Genomic DNA, 16,312 nt, shown 5'->3' with positions numbered 1-16,312 from the left:
CAGAAGCACAAGCCGACAAGGCTCGCGCAGGAAGGTCGGGGAATGTCACACCATGGAGACCAGGCGTGGTTGCACCCGACGGAAAAGAAACGCTTCGGAGCTTTGAATGGTATGAGTATGGACAAAGTACAACCGGGATCCAGAGCCTGATCTCAGTTTCTCGATTTTGATTCCCTCCTCATGAAATCACAATGCCGATTGAGGAAGATACTACTTACCGGGGAGGGGAAACAGGGGCCGTGGGGCCATGGAACCGGCACTATTGCCATCACGATGAAGATGAACTGCTTACGGGTGAAACAACCGAGATGCTTGGCAGGAATCGCGGGGCTTAGTCATGCGGCAGCCCCTTTTACGGAGTCCGAGTTCAATTGCCCAGCGCGCAGACCCTCGTCGTCCCTCCTCGTGTGGATCGTCGCCTCTTGAAACTCTGGGCCCAATTAATTAAACTATTCATTTCACTTTCGCTCCTTCTGCCACATTCACTCGTTTCTTTTCTATCGTTACATTTTGGTTCAGCCTGTGTGTTGCTTTTTTTTTTTTCCCTCCCTCTTTCCTTTCTTTACTTTTTCTTCTGCTACCTCCCCTTCGCCGACAAGGTAAGTTCGATTTGTCTCTTGTTCACCTTGCGTCCTCTCCTGCGACGGTCTTGATTGAGATCGCCTTGGTTGACGCGGAGATTGACAGCACGGAGTAATCGACCTTACAGCGGAATTTCTCACGCTTTTCCCTCCACCCCCCTGCTCGTGTTCAACCGCAATTGAAACCCGGTCCTAATTCCGATCGCAAAACACGATTGAGAACTTCTGCGCTCAATCAACAATAACACCACCTCTCTTTTACGCTTTCACTGTCGGTGACCTCAGGAGTCAATAACCCCTCGCCAAAATGGGTGGTCAAGTTTCCAAGTTAATGGGGAAGATCTTCGGAACGAAGGAAATGCGGATTCTGATGTTGGGTTTGGATGCTGCTGGAAAGACGAGTAAGTCTGCACCCCTGAATTGGGTCACCTCGCCGTGTGCTATGGAAAGGATTAGAGAAGCTGATGCGCGTGTGAAACAGCAATCCTTTACAAGCTGAAACTCACGAACCAGGAGGTCACGACCATCCCCACTGTTGGGTTTAACGTCGAAAGTGTAACCTACAAGAATGTCAAGTTCAATGTGTGGGATGTCGGTGGCCAGGACAAGATCCGGCCACTGTGGAGACACTACTATTCCGGTATGGCCCATCGCAATCCGCTCAGGTAAACCAGCTAGCGACGATAAACGCTGACCTTGTCGGTATTTTTATAGGAACGCAAGGCTTGATCTTCGTCGTTGACTCCAGTGATACGGCCCGGATGGAGGAGGCTCGTTCCGAGCTTCACAAGATCATCAATGATCGCGAAATGAAGGATGCTCTTCTCCTAGTGTTCGCTAACAAACAAGATATTCAAGGCCGTACGTATCTTGAGAACCACCAGGACATTGCGCCCACTAATTTACTCCCCGCAGATATGAGCCCCGAAGACGTTACCAATGCGCTCCAACTCAACAAGCTAAAGGACAAGCTATGGTATGTCGCGCCTAGCGTTGCTACCGAGGGTACTGGTATCTTCGAAGGACTTGTAAGTTTCACCTCTCTACTTTTGGTGTCCTCTATCAATCTCTGACATGGAATTTCTTGCAGGCTTGGCTTTCCAACAACGTGAAAACGCCGGCCCAAAAATAATTCCATCCCCGCCGTCCATCCTTTGCGCTGTAAATCCAGGGACCCCAATTGCATGGCTCTCGTGTATAATATTTCCTTATCTCGTTCGGCCTCTTTCGTTCATGTCCGCTTTGATGACAGAAGACGCAGCATTTGCAGTATGTTTACATTTCACTTCGTGCGCATGCTTTGCCCATTTCTTGATCTACTTTTCGTTTCCTTACCTTCTCATGATATCCCTCACTGTTTCTATGCGGGCCATTTATATACTCTTTTTTAATTAATCCTTCCCCCTTACTGTCGACTGCCTTTCTCCTTTCGACGCATTGCTTTCGCATTGAGTAGAAACATCTTGCAAATAGAGAGAAATTTGGACCAACATACACACGAAACTTGTCTTACCCACGTCTTCAATTCATTGTTGAAAATGCATACAATCACATGTACACTGACAACAAAGTGAAATCGTCCATACCCCTGATACCAAAGCCTGGCAAAGGACCCCATGCTACCCGGACTCGAAAACCGCACCTCCTGCTAAGCTTCACCACGGCCGTCCATATATCGAAAGCCAAGCCATAATTTAGCCTATATGCAAGGGTGGGCGGGAGCTATTGAAACCTTCTAGTATATACTAACCAAAAGTAATCATAATTACCGACCTCCTATTCCCATAACGAATCAAATGGACCCCATTTTCAAGCTTCGCACTAGTATATAAAACAATCGCATTCAAATGAACAATAGGGACCACCCATACAAAGAGGGTGAAACGGCATAATTGTTGAAATGAATTGCTATCTAGGAATGTCAACTAGTGACACAAGTCCTCGTCGTCTAGTCTAGGTCTGCCAGGCATATACAACTTGCCAAACCCCCTTTTATACCCTATACCCTATACCCTATATCAACCGCCGCCAACATATCCTCGAACAGAAATATCCATTCATCTCCAAACCAAATATCCAGTATGTCAACCAAGACAATACTCCCATGTCACTCGCCAGAGCAGCGAGGTTGGTAGGAATTAAAGAAATTGATCTCAGCTAGAATTCGGCTGGAACAGAGAAAGATAGCTTTTAGCAAGTTCCGCTAGATTTTCGCCTGCTAGTGGCTTGAGGGATACTGACATAAAGCTTCACTTCAGCTGTGCATCGAATAACTCGACCATGGATTAGACATATGAGAAGATACGGGTCTACGTGCTTGCTTCACTTAGAGTAAAAGTTTCTTAAAATTTTTATGAGTCTATACCAAGTACGGCCATGATTGCGTGTTTCCAGAGAGTTTGATTGTGGACGACTCTCCGGTTCCATATTCGATGTATGAATGTGAAATTGCACAAGCCAGCATTGAAATGAAAAGATGTCTAGTATGTGTGAGTTGCGCTATCATCCACACTGAATATATTTACCTAGCCAAGTCAAAGCCTTTCCTGGTCCATTAACGTTAAGCCCAACGTCTGTTTCGGAAATCCCGACTGCAGCGTTTCATGCTTGGGCACATGACATTCCCAAAGATTCAACAGGATAAGACCAGTCCTGATTGTCTGACTGCAGCATGCGGGACATTACATGATGAGACTGCTAACAGCGAGATTGACTTTGGACCCACTAGCTAAGGATGTATAAATGGTGGCTTGATGTTGTTGGCTTCCAAGGTCCTCTCCTTATGATTACTATATTAACCGCCGAGCAGACCATTGAACATTATGAACTGAGTTGAATCATTTATTATTGATCAGGTATATACATATCCAGCAGTGAACCCACTAATCCCAATCGGGGGTATTGGTCAACTCTGTACAAAGACATAACTTCGTCACGTTCATACACACAAATACATCGCCGGTCACCCAGCCCGAGTGTGTCTCATTGTTGAAAATCGACATCAAGCGACAACCATACCTACTTAAAGCTCACCAGGCCAGATGTCATTGGCAATTTCCCGGACAAGCTTCAGCTTGGCAATCATGCCGTTTCGGTCAATGGCATTGCCTTCTCTGTGGCTCGCGAAGCCACACTGTGGGCTAACACCGACCTGTTTCAACGCCTCCTCAACGGAGATGTTGTTGCCTTCCGCGATGAACTTAGCGGCGTCGTAGACGCGCTTCTTCATTTCTTCCTTGTCCTCAAGCTCGGGGAACTTGCTGGTCACGACACCTAGAATGACATTCTTGTGCGTAGGAAGTTCCTTTAGTGGCTCGAAGCCACCGGCGCGAGGGGTGTCGTACTCGAGGTAGTATGTGTCGACATTGAGCTCCTTAAACAGCTTGGTTGCAATACGGTCATATCCACCTTCAGAGAAGTGACGGCTACCGACGAAGTTACCACGGCAAATGTGTACACCAACGTGGAAATCGGCGGGACGCTTGGAAAGCAGATCGTTATACAGCTTGATGTACTTCTCGAATGTCTCATCAGCAGAGATCACATTCAATGGGTCTGCTTTCCAGCCCGCAAGCATCTTCTCCGAGCAGAAGTCTGTCGGCATTGTCTGTCAATTTTTCTCAATTCAACATAGGCACGCTTATGGAAAGACAACTCACAGGCAAGGTTGGGGTCGTCAAATTGAACATTCCTGCAACCGGCATCATAGAGGATCTGGAGCTCATCCTGGTATGCCTTGGCGATGTCGCCGAAGTACTCGTCATCGGTGGCATACACATTCTTCGGGTAAGCCTTGCCTTCCTTATACCGCAAGTGATACCAGTTAGGAGCAGCTAGGGTGAGTTTGATGTTCTTGACCTCCTCTGGGGGAACGACGCTCGCCATGTACTTGAACTCGTCGATATAGGTGCTACCGACGTGCTTGATTTTGCCAGTACAGATGACACTCTCACCAGGCTTGTGTCCAGCTTCGAGGAAAGCAGCGACATCGGGAGCATAGGGACGGAAGACATCGGCATCGATGTCGTTGACTTCCTCAAAACCATCAAGTCCAGGGAAGAAAGATCCCCAGAACACTGGATACAAGTTTAATCGTTAGCATCATGCCCTTCTACACAAAAGACCAAGTCCTCCCTTACTGTGTCTGCGGTATTCTCCATCCGAGACGGCGGCGTAGCCAAGCTTCTTCTGAGTTTCAGCAATCTCCTTGATATCCTTGTTCTCGACAGCGGCAAGATCAGCCTCAGAGACCTGCCCCTGTTCATAGGCTGTCTTTATCTTCAACAGTTCATCGGTACGAAGGAGCGAACCAAGGTGCTCGGCACGGAAAGGGGGGTTGTGGTGAAGCTGATGGGCCATATTGAAGAGTCCTGAGGCGATGATTCGGTCAGTATGTATTGAAATGGTCCCAGTGTCTCTTTAGTTCGTACCTATTGCCAAAGGTAGTGATTGAGCAGTATTTCGAAAGACAACCTTGACAATTGCAGAACGGGACGCCTTAAAACAGCAGAGGAGGGGCACCCCCGAACTCGGACCCAAGCAAAGTAATTCTATTTCACATCGATTCGCCTTCGCCGCGGCTCGAACCTTTCACTAATTGCCGAATGCTTCTACGTTCTCTGAAGTGCCCCACCGCAGAGGCTCTCTCCACATCCTGACTCGGGGAGGAGGAGGTAGTGGAGCTGTGAAAGAGGTATGGAGTACTGCGTATTGCCATGATAGATATGTTTGAAGTACGGAGAGAATGACAGGGAGTTGTTGACTCTTGACATCATGTCAATGGAGAGGCCTGGTTGATGAAAAGGATACAGGATCAGAGATTGACAAGACCGGTTTTCCTTTGTTGGAGGTAAGAAAGATGAGGCAAAAAGATCTAAAGATTAGATGTGGGTGGGTGGACTAAGCACTTGATAACCATGGTACCCTGTTACATAACATTCATTGCCTTCTGGAATACCTCTCCCTCTGTAACTGACTGACTGACTGATCCGTCAACAGTACTTGTTCGACTGACCGTACTCCGTAAGTAGAATATACAGCCATCCCGTAGATTCTACTATCGAGAGTCCTCTTGGAGTGGAATGCTTGGCGCGGACGCTAAAAAAGACCAACATTGGACATGTGGGGCTTTCGTCCCAATCCAGAAGGGGTTTTACCGCAATTCTCCAGAGCTCCCTTGCATAACTTCCTCAATGACATTCATACCTTCCATGTCCCTTGGATAGAACTCAGCCTTGCTCCTAATACGAATCGTCCTTTGAAACCCCTTTTAAAGAGCTTAAAAGCGTGTTATCGGTGAGTCTATTGCTGTCTTGAAACTGTTTCCCTTAAACCTCCGGAAGAGTTGGCGGAGCTCGTGTGACGTATGTGGGGTCGCCACGGCAGTTGATGTCGGCCTCCTTTCCCGACCATCATACACAGTATATGACCACCTCCGTCACATCTTTTAGTACGGCACGGACATTGAAGCAGTACAGATCAATCGCCCTGCTCAGTCGATGAAAATTCTAGCAGCTGCAGTCGAAATGTGATAGTCATGGGACACTAATTTCCTCTTGCAGGATATGCCGCATGCGATAATGGTTTCTCGAGGATCATCGTTGGAAGCTCTACCGAATGAGCTTCTGGACGAGATTATCTCCAATCTGTCATATCCGCCCCCTTCATTAGCCAGGCTACACCAACCGCCAAGCAGTAATATCGTCAAGTCGGGTACCCGGGATCTGAAGAACCTCTCATGCACCTCTTCGCGTTTGCTCGAGGTCACACGACCCCGATTATTCTCTCACGTTTGCTTTGATCTCCGGGATGTAGATGAGTTTCTCTCCTTTATATCCGATTCAAGTCTAGCTCGACATGTAAGTTCAGCCGTGGTCAAAGGGCAAGACTCCTCGGATGATCGAGAGGATCCATTCTGGTGGCGCCGGGCATTGTCCTATCTTGATCCACAGCGCATTGCAGTCATTGCATCGCCTTCGTTCATTGGCAAAATGACAGGCGCGCAGATATTCGAGGGGCATAGCTGGGCTTTCCAAACCCCACTTCAGATCTTGCAGTTAGAGCAGGACACTCGAAGCTCTGACCCTCCACCACTATCGCATCTTGGAAAGTGCTCCACGCTACTTGAAGCTCGATCATGGTCCTCGCTGCTATTCAACGAGTCTTCTTCTCTCAAGGCGTATAACCACTATGAATACTTCCTGTTTCAGGTTCCTTCACTGTTCAACACATGGGGCTCATTAGCGCACGTTAAACCTCGTCCGCAAAAGTTAACCTCACCCCCCGCACTGAGCAAATTGACGTCCTTTCGGTACACCGCCGTATTCCCGTTCTATAATCATGTCAAATTAGTCTTAAATGCAGTGGAGCTGATGGAGAATTTACGGTCATTGAGTGTCCAGTTAGCACCGTGTGAGGGCGACAAGGCTACCGAGCTAGAACAGAGGGGGTCTATGGACCTAGTGACCCTTGGATGGAAATCGCTACAGGCTATTCGCTTATCGGGCATTCTGTAAGTAACTTGGGTAGCAGGGGCAGCCTTTCTGAGTTTTGTGCCTGCGACTATGCATTCGACCCTCTACGGGCCGAGTTATCCCCCATACTGGATGAACTCCTAGACGAAAGTGGATGGGCCCACAACGGCCAAGGGACTTGGACTAAGAAGAGCATATGTTCCGCCGCTTGTGCGCCAGCAACAGTGGAAACCATTGTACAAACAGTCATTGCTTAACATATGGTCAAAGACGATGCCGCTTTTCAAAACGCGCTGGGTTTATGTGACCGGGATTCTCAAGAACCGGTACTATGGGGCTTTTGTATAGGAAAATGTGTTGTACAAAGAAAATATATACAGGGTTAGGGAGCATTACACATATACAGGTCCGAAATGGTCCTGCTCCCTTATTCCCTATCGATGTATATGATATTGGTGCCTTAAAACTAAGGCCTGAGCACGTGGAATGGAGTTAATTTTCGGATACAGTCTTTACCTCTTGACATCTAAGATGCTAGTACTAGTATGCCACACCTCAACCTCCAGTGTGCACCAGGTCTGCTCAGTGGATTCTTAGTGAAATCGATAGTTCTGCCATAATAATTCAACATAACTGTCGCCAAAATAGTTTCTCTGTCAGGAACGCCCTGTACGAGCACGTCATACTCATCAGTTCTAATTTCTAATATGGCCTCTGCTTCTACTCCATACAGTTCTGCGCCTGCATTCCCAACTCTTGCCCATACTCTTTTGTCACAACCACATCACGGTCAGATTTCTACGTCAGGAACCTGGGATCTCAGGGATGACATTCGTAAAGCATTCAAAAGCCCTGCACATAGTGTCTTCCGAAAAGGAACCGTAATTGGGTTCTCGAAACTAAGAAACCAAGCCAAGGGAAACGATGATATGGAATTTTTAGGCCAAGTATTGAGCTTCCTATTTATTTCGTTCTGCTCTTTTCCAACCGTTGCTCTCTTCCTTGTCACCACAAACATCAACTCAACTGATGATGATCGCTTGCTAGGTTTCACGATCAATACTTGCAGCACAGCTGTGTGAAACATCATCGCCGTCAAGTTCTTGTGCTAAAACATATATAATCCACCCTGCAAATCTCGACATATTCTCTCCACAAAGGCTCCTTGAGTCTTTGTTATCTGCATCTCAACAGTCACCCTTGACGCGCGATGAAGCAATCTCACATCTGGACTCTGTCCAATTATTCCCTGTCTTCGATATGGCTGCCGCTGTACAAGCGATAAGTGAAGTCTCCGATGCTCTGTGTAGGTATAAAAAGGAATGGGAATCACAGCAGACTCGTCAGGTAGAATCCACAGGTGATAATGACTGCCGCGTTTTCCTCGTCATTGCCGGACTTGACACTCTTACCGAAGGAGTCGTCCGAGCTTCCTCCACAGTCAGAGGAACAGCCATTCTGTCAAATTTACTGCGGACTTTAACACAATTGTCACGAATGTACAGCTCTTATCTTTCCGTGATGCTTGTCAATACTAGCGGGCTTGGAACGTTGACGTCCGACACGCACGCTGCCCCAGGTCAAATGCAGCAAGGGAGAAATCCAGGGACCAACCCGCAGACTTCTCGCGAGAACGGGATTCACTCCATATTTCACGCAAGTGAGAAGTTGTTTCCTAGTCTTCTTATGCGAACATTGGAGCAGGGAATCGATGCTCATCTTCTGTTATCGACTGTCAAATCCACACACGTGGTTGAAGTTATTAAAGACAGGGTAGGCAACGGCGTTGGACGATGGTGCATCTGGGACAAACGAATAAATTGAGCACTGGTCCCGAAAAGTTACTTTTGTTTGGAGCTGCACTATTATATATCAAGCAGCCCATTTATTTGTATATAGTATCAAATCTTACGCCAGCCTCGTCGAAAATAGCAACCGTGGCCCAAACTACCCAAATGTGCACACCAACTCCATATCGAAATCCCTGCGTTTTGCTTCCTTCCGCGAACAAGGGTATCATTTATGCAAATGACCTATAACAGCACTGCAAAATAGCACTATAATCTCTTGGATCAGCCTAACATCGGCTTCACTGACATCCGTTTTGGGCATTTTCTTTTTCAGCCCACATCCTGAGAACAGCTCTCTCCACGACGTTTTGAGCTTCCTTTTCACACTTTGCGAGATCCTGATCAACTGTATCCTCCTCGAATAAGATCTCTTGTTGTTGAACCTTGACCCATTGTTTATGTCTCTCACAGCGCTTCTTGGTACAAATCCCTCGAGACAAGCTGTTGATGTCATCCTCTTCGGTTTTGGCGCCATTCATGACGGTGTCACCATCTGCATCGGTGGTATCAGGATAGCTAGACGCCAGCGCCTCAGGAGTGCCATCCTCAAGTGTTTTCGCCCCAACTTCCGATAGCCTCCATTCGTCGAACTCTTCATCAGACCAGGCTAACCGTGAGTCAAAACCGCAGATATCTTTCCATCCGCCTTTAGGTTCGGCGTGCTTCAATCGTTCTAGTACACTCTTGGACCGTTGACGGACAAGATTCACGAATGTGTTACGCGCATTGAGCATATCCTTGCGATGAAGCAGCTCGTCACGTCGTTTGCGTAATTCTTCGATTTTCAAAGCCTCATCGGGTGAGTATGTAAGATCCTCAGGAGCGACATCCAATCCCAGCTTTTTCTTGCCCTTCTCTTTTGTGTCTGTCTCGGGGTCATCCGGTGGTAGTGAGACAATCTGTTCGCCAAGCTTGCGAAATTCCGCCGCTGAAGATACATCCATTATCACGGCCTTGAGATCACCGGCTGTGAGAATTCCGCCTCTGCTCCCAAGGTCTTCCATCTTGTTCTCGGGGGCCGGACTCATATTGAGGTACTGGGCCTTCAGGCGCATGAATTCCCGACCATGCTCGTCCGAACAGTATTTGCTAAGAGTATTATTGTTAAAACGAGCAGGCTTCCGACAAGAGGGCACGCGGCACATTGGTTTCCATGTAGTACATCCCTTGCCCTGCTCTTTGCAGTTCGGGCCTAGTTTGATATTAGCGAAGAACTGTTATCGCAAGAGGAAACACCAGCCAGCATAATAGCAGCAAAAGAAAATGCCAAATGAGAGAGACTCACATATATACTTGTCAATCAAGTCAGCATCTTTTGGGTCAATGTTAACACACTTTCCATGAAACCAGTCGTCGCACTCGCCATCACAGGCAATCATCCATGTATGATTATCAGGCTTACGGCAGATACAGAACAACTCGTTCTCATCTGTTGAAGCGTCTTCCTCCTCTTCTCCTTCTCCTTCTTCTTGTTCTTCATCGTTCTCCTCTTCTTTCACTGCAGCTTTCTTCGGGGCCTTTCTCTTCTTAGCGCCTTTCTTCTTCTTCTTCGTCCTGCTTTCGGGTGCTGGAGAGCTCGCTACAGATGCAGAGCCCTGCTTCTTGGCGCCAGGGGTTTTACTGGTGCGAGAGGAAGGGGTGTTGGATTGATGGCCATCAACACTTTCAGTGTCTTCTTCGGTAATCTTGCGCTTTTTGGCAGTTGACTTCCTTGCCGTACCCTTTTTTCCACTACCAGGTGTTGATTTCCTACCTGAGGTGGGTTTCACAGAATTGGCAGGCGATGACCGATCAGACGACGAGGCTCGCGAGCCTCGTCCATGTTTCAGATCGGCAATTTTCTTCGGTGTCGGGTGTTCCATGGGCGTGTTTACGCCATCAACCTGAGACAATATAGACTTGTTGTCGATTTCATCGCTTTCAGGAACCTTGTCCAAAGTCACGTTTGATGGTTCGGATTTAACTTGTGGCCCTGGCGTATCTTGAGTCGCTTCGAGCTTGGAGCCTACTTTTGCGTTCAGGAGGTTCTCATAAAGATCAGCCCATGCTTCAACATTGCCACCAGCCGCCGCTAATGAAGACCATGTGGGCATTCTGAACCGTCGGTGTATCGTGTTTGCCCTTCCGAACCCAAAATATCCGCTGTGTCGCCAACCCATAATGCCCACGACTCGGTCATCGTTAACGATTATATTGGAAGGAGTCATATTGTTGTGTACTAGGCACAGGATTTCATCTTCCTTATTCTCTTGGAACAACACATCTTTCTCCATCTCCTGTATTTCGGGCGGTAGCTGAGAGTTGAGTCCACTGCAAACGTACGACGGGCTGTCGGGGGCAGGATCGATGCTTGCCATGTGCTCGAGGATCTGACGGCATTCTTGCTTGAACTTGTTGATTTTTTCGGTGCTGAGATACCTCCAGGCGACTTCTAGAGAAACGCCGGGAATTCTGGACTCCACAGTGACATTCTTCCCATCAACTGTCCCACAAAAGTGTATTACCGGAACGGTGACGTCAAGTGCTCTAAGCGCATCCTCTGCTTTCCTTGCTGCGCTCAATTCATTCGCGTTAGCGCAAGAGTACCTTTCAGCTGTTGTGTCGACCACATCGTCCTTGTCAACTCGGATTGTTACACTGCCAACAGAATAAGCCTGGCGGTCCTCTTGCAAGTTCATAGAATTCTCTGAGCTCAAGTTCTCTTTCACCATGCTCTCCCAATGCGAAACCGCATCGGGGTCCGATTGCCACCAGTGATCGTAGCGGGGTTTGAAATCGTCGTCTCGCGGAGCGTAACGACCGTAATGAGGGCTTTGCTTAAGGAAGGGGTCATCCTGCGGTATATTATCCGGGTTTGTTTCATAGGGACTTATAGCCGTCGTATTATCACCATTGGGATCATGGGCCTGACTGACGCCAGTAGGTGTGGGCGCCCTGCCAGCCATCGCGCAACTTCAAACAATGCGGTAGTTGCCCAGGCAAGCGATTACAACGATGTTAATCAACTCAATCCAAGGAATATCCAGACCTTTATAGTCAAATTTAGAGTTAAGGCGAAGGCGCTAGATTATGTTGTGTCGACTATGTGGTATATGTCGGTCTCGTGACGCCCAGAAAAGGCATCATGGAAGCTGGCACAAAGTCGGTAGTGTCAAGAATTACGCCGATCCCGAGTAGGCAGAGAAATCTATCCAAGCGCTCATGTGTATTGTACCCTCAACGAACTGTTCTTGGTAAAAGCGACAGTGGTAGTGACAGCAACGGAGTTTCGGAGGTCGATGCGGAGTTGCTGAACGCGCGACTGCGCGATGAGGATGTAAGAGGAGGTCAACAGATGGGCGACACGACCTAAGGATAATCGAATAATATTATCCTACAGGCTCGACGCCAGGAACTGGAGGGCTGTGAGAATAGACGCGCGTGGTCAACCCCCAGGTTGGACCTTTCGGGGAGCTCAGAATACTTTCAGATTTGCAATTCTGCCGCGGACTTTACATGAAGGCGGTGTATGTTATCTCCGACGTGGTCAAGCAGTTTTATCAAACAGAATTCCAGCTCTTTTAGTTTATAGCTTGCCACAGGCTGTGAAAATTTAACGGTTCCTAACACCGCAGGGTTATATGACTTACAGGCTACTGTTCATGAAACTGCGATTGCCTTTCAATGAAGTACATTACATATGGATGTAATTGATCCCATAGAGGGGGTCGGTTCGAGCAGGGACGTTGTACCATTTCGCAAATTCACTCTGGTGCCAAATATGTAGGCAGGGGTTGAGTAGCGAAGGGATCACGCCGTTGAGCATAACTGACTGCGCAAGAACGTTTGTTTATCTGCTCTACCGCCAAGGGAAAGGGATCGAGAGCCAGTGTACTCTGTAACTAAGACCCCATTGGTCCTAACCATACTTATCTTCTTTACTTCGTAGCCTGGTTCAGCTTAGACAGATAAACTCAGAGGTGTCCAGGAGAGCCATTGTGAGTCTCACTTCGCCGTTCAAAGAAGCTGCGCGCGGCCATTGCAGGTCAGGTAGTACTGAAGATTACTAGAGAAGCTAATGCATAAGACCAAAGTTAAAAGAAGCGACAGTTTATGGAGTCGAACAATGACAGAAAGGGTTACTCCGTAGACAATTACTCGATTAGAAAGTGCTACTCCCAAAGGGGGCCAAAAAGTCCAGTATTGGACCAGCGATCGTGCATGATACCGAAAGGAGGTAGTTACTAGTTACTAGTACTAGTAGTTCCCATGTGAAATGGGATGAATGGTACAAGTATGTGGGGGGGTGTGAATGTCACCCAAAAATCAGGTACCAATTCTAACCCTCACTGGACCAATGCCACCCTGCGCTGTTATTTATGGGCGTGGATGATCAACTAGTAGCATTCGAGCCGGGCGGAATGGTGATTGGCCCTAGGAACAGGCTGAATCACGACGGGTTCTAGACGCCGGACGGATGCACAACCGAATCGGAAAAGACGATGGTCCTACGCCTTTGGGTTTAGTCGTCCGTCTTCCCATCTAATCTTGAACTCTTCCATCTTTCGGCTTCAACGCTTCAAATCCCGTCACCAAAAACATCTGATTACTGGTTACGGATATCCCTGGATTCAGCTTATTTCCGCTATTATTACTCTTCTATTCGATTCTTCTTATCACCCCCGCCACCTCCACATCCTAGTTCCTCGAGAGCGTCGCCTCATGTCATCATTCGACCTCGTATAGTCTCAGCCGCATCGTTCTTCTCTGCAAGTGAGACGGTCGCTTCCAGGCCGAGGCAATCGCAGATCAATTTCTATTCACCTACCTTAAGTCGCAGATCCCATCTGTTTGGAGTCTCTGACGTTTCCCTCCAACGGTTGCCCGTAGCTCCACATCTTCCCGTGAACACTCATGGACACAGCCCTCTATATAAGGTGACTGACAGAACCATCAATGAAGAGGATCTACAAGGTTTCTTTCTGAAACGCCAAATCGATTGACGCCGTCGCGACATCTAGATTGTTGACATTGATCGTCTTGTTCTGACTTGCTTTCTGCTGCTGTGCCTTCTGGCTACCGACTAGTCCACGTTCAGACTCGCACTTTGCGGGGCCCAAAATAGCATCGAGGCTTTGTATGTTTCACAATGCGCTGGGGTTGCTGCCGCTGATCATACAAAGCCCAACTCTCACAACAGCGCATGACGTACCATCGAAGAAGTCCGCAGCTCTGACCCCCGAGTTGCAACTAAAGTAAAAACGCAACCGTTAGAAGTGTTGACCACACAGGGTTGACAGAACGCAAAACCATGTCAAGTGTGCCTGACCACACGGATTCAGCTAAGCCTGCGATAGAATGGCAATTCATCGACGCTTCGAACAATAGTCGGAGCAATTTGACGCAGGTCAAGCGCCATGTGATGCAACAATACATGCGCCAAAAACGTGCATCGGGTCAGCCTAGTGATGATGCCGAGCAGACGGTGGTAGAAAGCCATAGCGCGCCACGAAAGTCTACCCGACGCCCCAGGAAGGGCAGGACGTCTACTGGGGACACTGCCCAGAAAGGAAAGGAAGAAGGCGTCAATAGTCAGAGGCAGAAAAATGTGCAGTCTTCATCAGCACAAAGGTCCAAAGTCAAAGTGGCCCCGAGCAAAGATTCGATGGACGATTTGGTGGAAGAAATTGAGCGAGATTTTGGTCCTGGTGTCATCGCAAGTGCTGAAAGTGCATCCATACCAGCCAATTCTTTCTTTCAGCTTCAAGGCTATCCGCTGTCGCCCTATCTTTTAGAGAAATATGTATCTGGAAGTCAGAGTAGTGGCTCAGAGTCGGGCAATTTATCCCCATGGTCATCCACACCAACATCCCCAACTGATGTCACGCTTTCTCCAAAAACTATCCTCAGTGCAGCACGAACCGACCCTTTCAATACCCTGCCGATGGATCTTGATGCTGAGGGCCAGCGACTATTTGACTTCTATGTCAATGAGATGCCTGCCTGTTCCTATGGTAGTCATTTCCGCTCTGCCAAGGCCCATAATTGGTATACGGCAGTCTTTGTTCCAGAAGGAATGAAAGGCGCCGTCACATTCCAGAACACTATTCTCGTACATGCAGCGAATACTTGGGCTTGGGTGCGGAACGAGGAGGAGACTGACTATACACTTGTTCACCGCAACCGCGCAATCTCCATGCTCCGAGATCATATGACACGAAATCCAGGTGATATCTCCGATGTTGCAATTATTGCATGTCTCAGCGCTGCAGGTCTCGAGGACTTTGACCCTCGTCCAGGGCACAAAGAAATTAGCTGGGTACACATGCGGGCTGCGAGGGAAATGATACGGGCCCGAGGAGGACCAGCGGCCTTCGAGAATACACGGTTGGGCATGTTAATCAACTGGCAAGATTATATTCTATCTGGATATGAAACAAATGGGCTAAGTTTCTTCTTCGAGTATAACCCTTCAGTCAAACAGTCTTTTAAGGAGCCAAGCCAATGGAAAGACTCGATAACGCAAACGTCCAATCTGACGCCTTCCCCCCTTCCATCAATGCCTTTGTTATCGCCTGGGGATGCTTTATCACACTCTGCATTAATCAATCCAAGTAATTCGTTAACATTTCCGTCACCAGAGGATGAGATCCGGCATCAGTGCGACGAGTTCATCGACTTTCTGAAACGTTGTGAGGAGCTCTCGATATCCCATCGACCTAACCGCGCCAATACGCCAGCTTCAGTGCGTTACACTGCGTTTCAGGAGACATCACTTCTGTATAGCATCCTTGCCGCACCACCCGGCCTACGCTTTACCGCTTCAGGCAACCGTAAACAATTTGTCGCGCGGCTGGTTGCACTGATCATGCTTAATGCAGCTCTTTGGGATTACCGAAACTCCGTGCAGCATAGCGAAACCTTCCTCTGGACATTAGAGCAAGCAGTACTAGCGAGTGAGGTTGACACGAGTGGATCCGTCGAAGCCTTACTTCAGATCATGCTTGAATGCAACGATGGTATAACGACACCAGACATGTCTTCTACGTCATTAGGGGACCAAGGCGTGCCCGATTTCACGCAGTATTCTCCTGCTGCCAAAACACAATACGGGCGACCTTGGTTTGCTGGCCGGATGCTCAAGGTTGCAAAGCGACTTAGCCTGAATTCCTGGATGATTGTCCACGACTTTCTCTTTTCATGTTTGACGTTATGTCTTGAGACACCTGTGTCTCTGTGGGAACGTGAACTACGGCAGGAGATCCTCAGTGCGCCTCTAACGAGCTATATCATGCCTGCTCTAGCAGAGTGACCGGATCGCTCCTTTTATCCCTATGTGGTTCGGCGCATAACTATATTTATCTAGTTTTGGGATAGATACCCTTGTCTGTTTTCTTGCCCATGAATGTACTTGATACCCAACTCTTAT

General features: G+C 48.1%; 5 protein-coding genes across 5 annotated transcripts; 3 read left to right on the top strand and 2 right to left on the bottom strand.

Moving 5' to 3' along the window:
- Window positions 1–775: 775 nt before the first annotated feature.
- Window positions 776–1,713, top strand: ANOM_006730 (ADP-ribosylation factor family protein; the record flags this gene model as incomplete). The annotated part of the gene is made up of 5 exons (XM_015551986.1): window positions 776–982; window positions 1,063–1,221; window positions 1,296–1,442; window positions 1,497–1,609; window positions 1,672–1,713. The coding sequence occupies exons 1-5, from the start codon at window positions 889–891 to the stop codon at window positions 1,711–1,713; spliced, it is 555 nt and encodes a 184-aa protein (XP_015406646.1). The 5' UTR covers window positions 776–888.
- Window positions 1,714–3,603: 1,890 nt separating this feature from the next.
- On the bottom strand, window positions 3,604–4,940 carry ANOM_006729 (cobalamin-independent methionine synthase II family protein; the record flags this gene model as incomplete). Its single annotated transcript, XM_015551985.1, has 3 exons — window positions 3,604–4,175; window positions 4,241–4,657; window positions 4,721–4,940. The coding sequence occupies 3 exons, from the start codon at window positions 4,938–4,940 to the stop codon at window positions 3,604–3,606; spliced, it is 1,209 nt and encodes a 402-aa protein (XP_015406649.1).
- Window positions 4,941–6,145: 1,205 nt separating this feature from the next.
- On the top strand, window positions 6,146–7,096 carry ANOM_006728 (F-box domain protein; the record flags this gene model as incomplete). The annotated part of the gene is made up of 1 exon (XM_015551984.1): window positions 6,146–7,096. The coding sequence occupies one exon, from the start codon at window positions 6,146–6,148 to the stop codon at window positions 7,094–7,096; it is 951 nt and encodes a 316-aa protein (XP_015406648.1).
- A 2,047-nt stretch (window positions 7,097–9,143) lies between these two features.
- ANOM_006727 (putative PHD transcription factor) lies at window positions 9,144–11,849 on the bottom strand (the record flags this gene model as incomplete). Its single annotated transcript, XM_015551983.1, has 2 exons — window positions 9,144–10,096; window positions 10,190–11,849. The coding sequence occupies 2 exons, from the start codon at window positions 11,847–11,849 to the stop codon at window positions 9,144–9,146; spliced, it is 2,613 nt and encodes an 870-aa protein (XP_015406653.1).
- A 2,345-nt stretch (window positions 11,850–14,194) lies between these two features.
- Window positions 14,195–16,195, top strand: ANOM_006726 (sigma-70 region 2 family protein; the record flags this gene model as incomplete). Its single annotated transcript, XM_015551982.1, has 1 exon — window positions 14,195–16,195. One exon carries the CDS (start codon window positions 14,195–14,197, stop codon window positions 16,193–16,195), a length of 2,001 nt encoding a protein of 666 aa, XP_015406652.1.
- Between the last annotated feature and the right edge of the window lie 117 nt (window positions 16,196–16,312).

Source organism: Aspergillus nomiae (genome assembly GCF_001204775.2).
Source record: "Aspergillus nomiae NRRL 13137 chromosome Unknown contig00144, whole genome shotgun sequence".
Classification (NCBI taxonomy): Eukaryota; Fungi; Ascomycota; class Eurotiomycetes; order Eurotiales; family Aspergillaceae; genus Aspergillus; species Aspergillus nomiae.
Note: the sequence above shows the minus strand (reverse complement) of the source record. Positions and strands in the feature narration are given on the sequence as shown.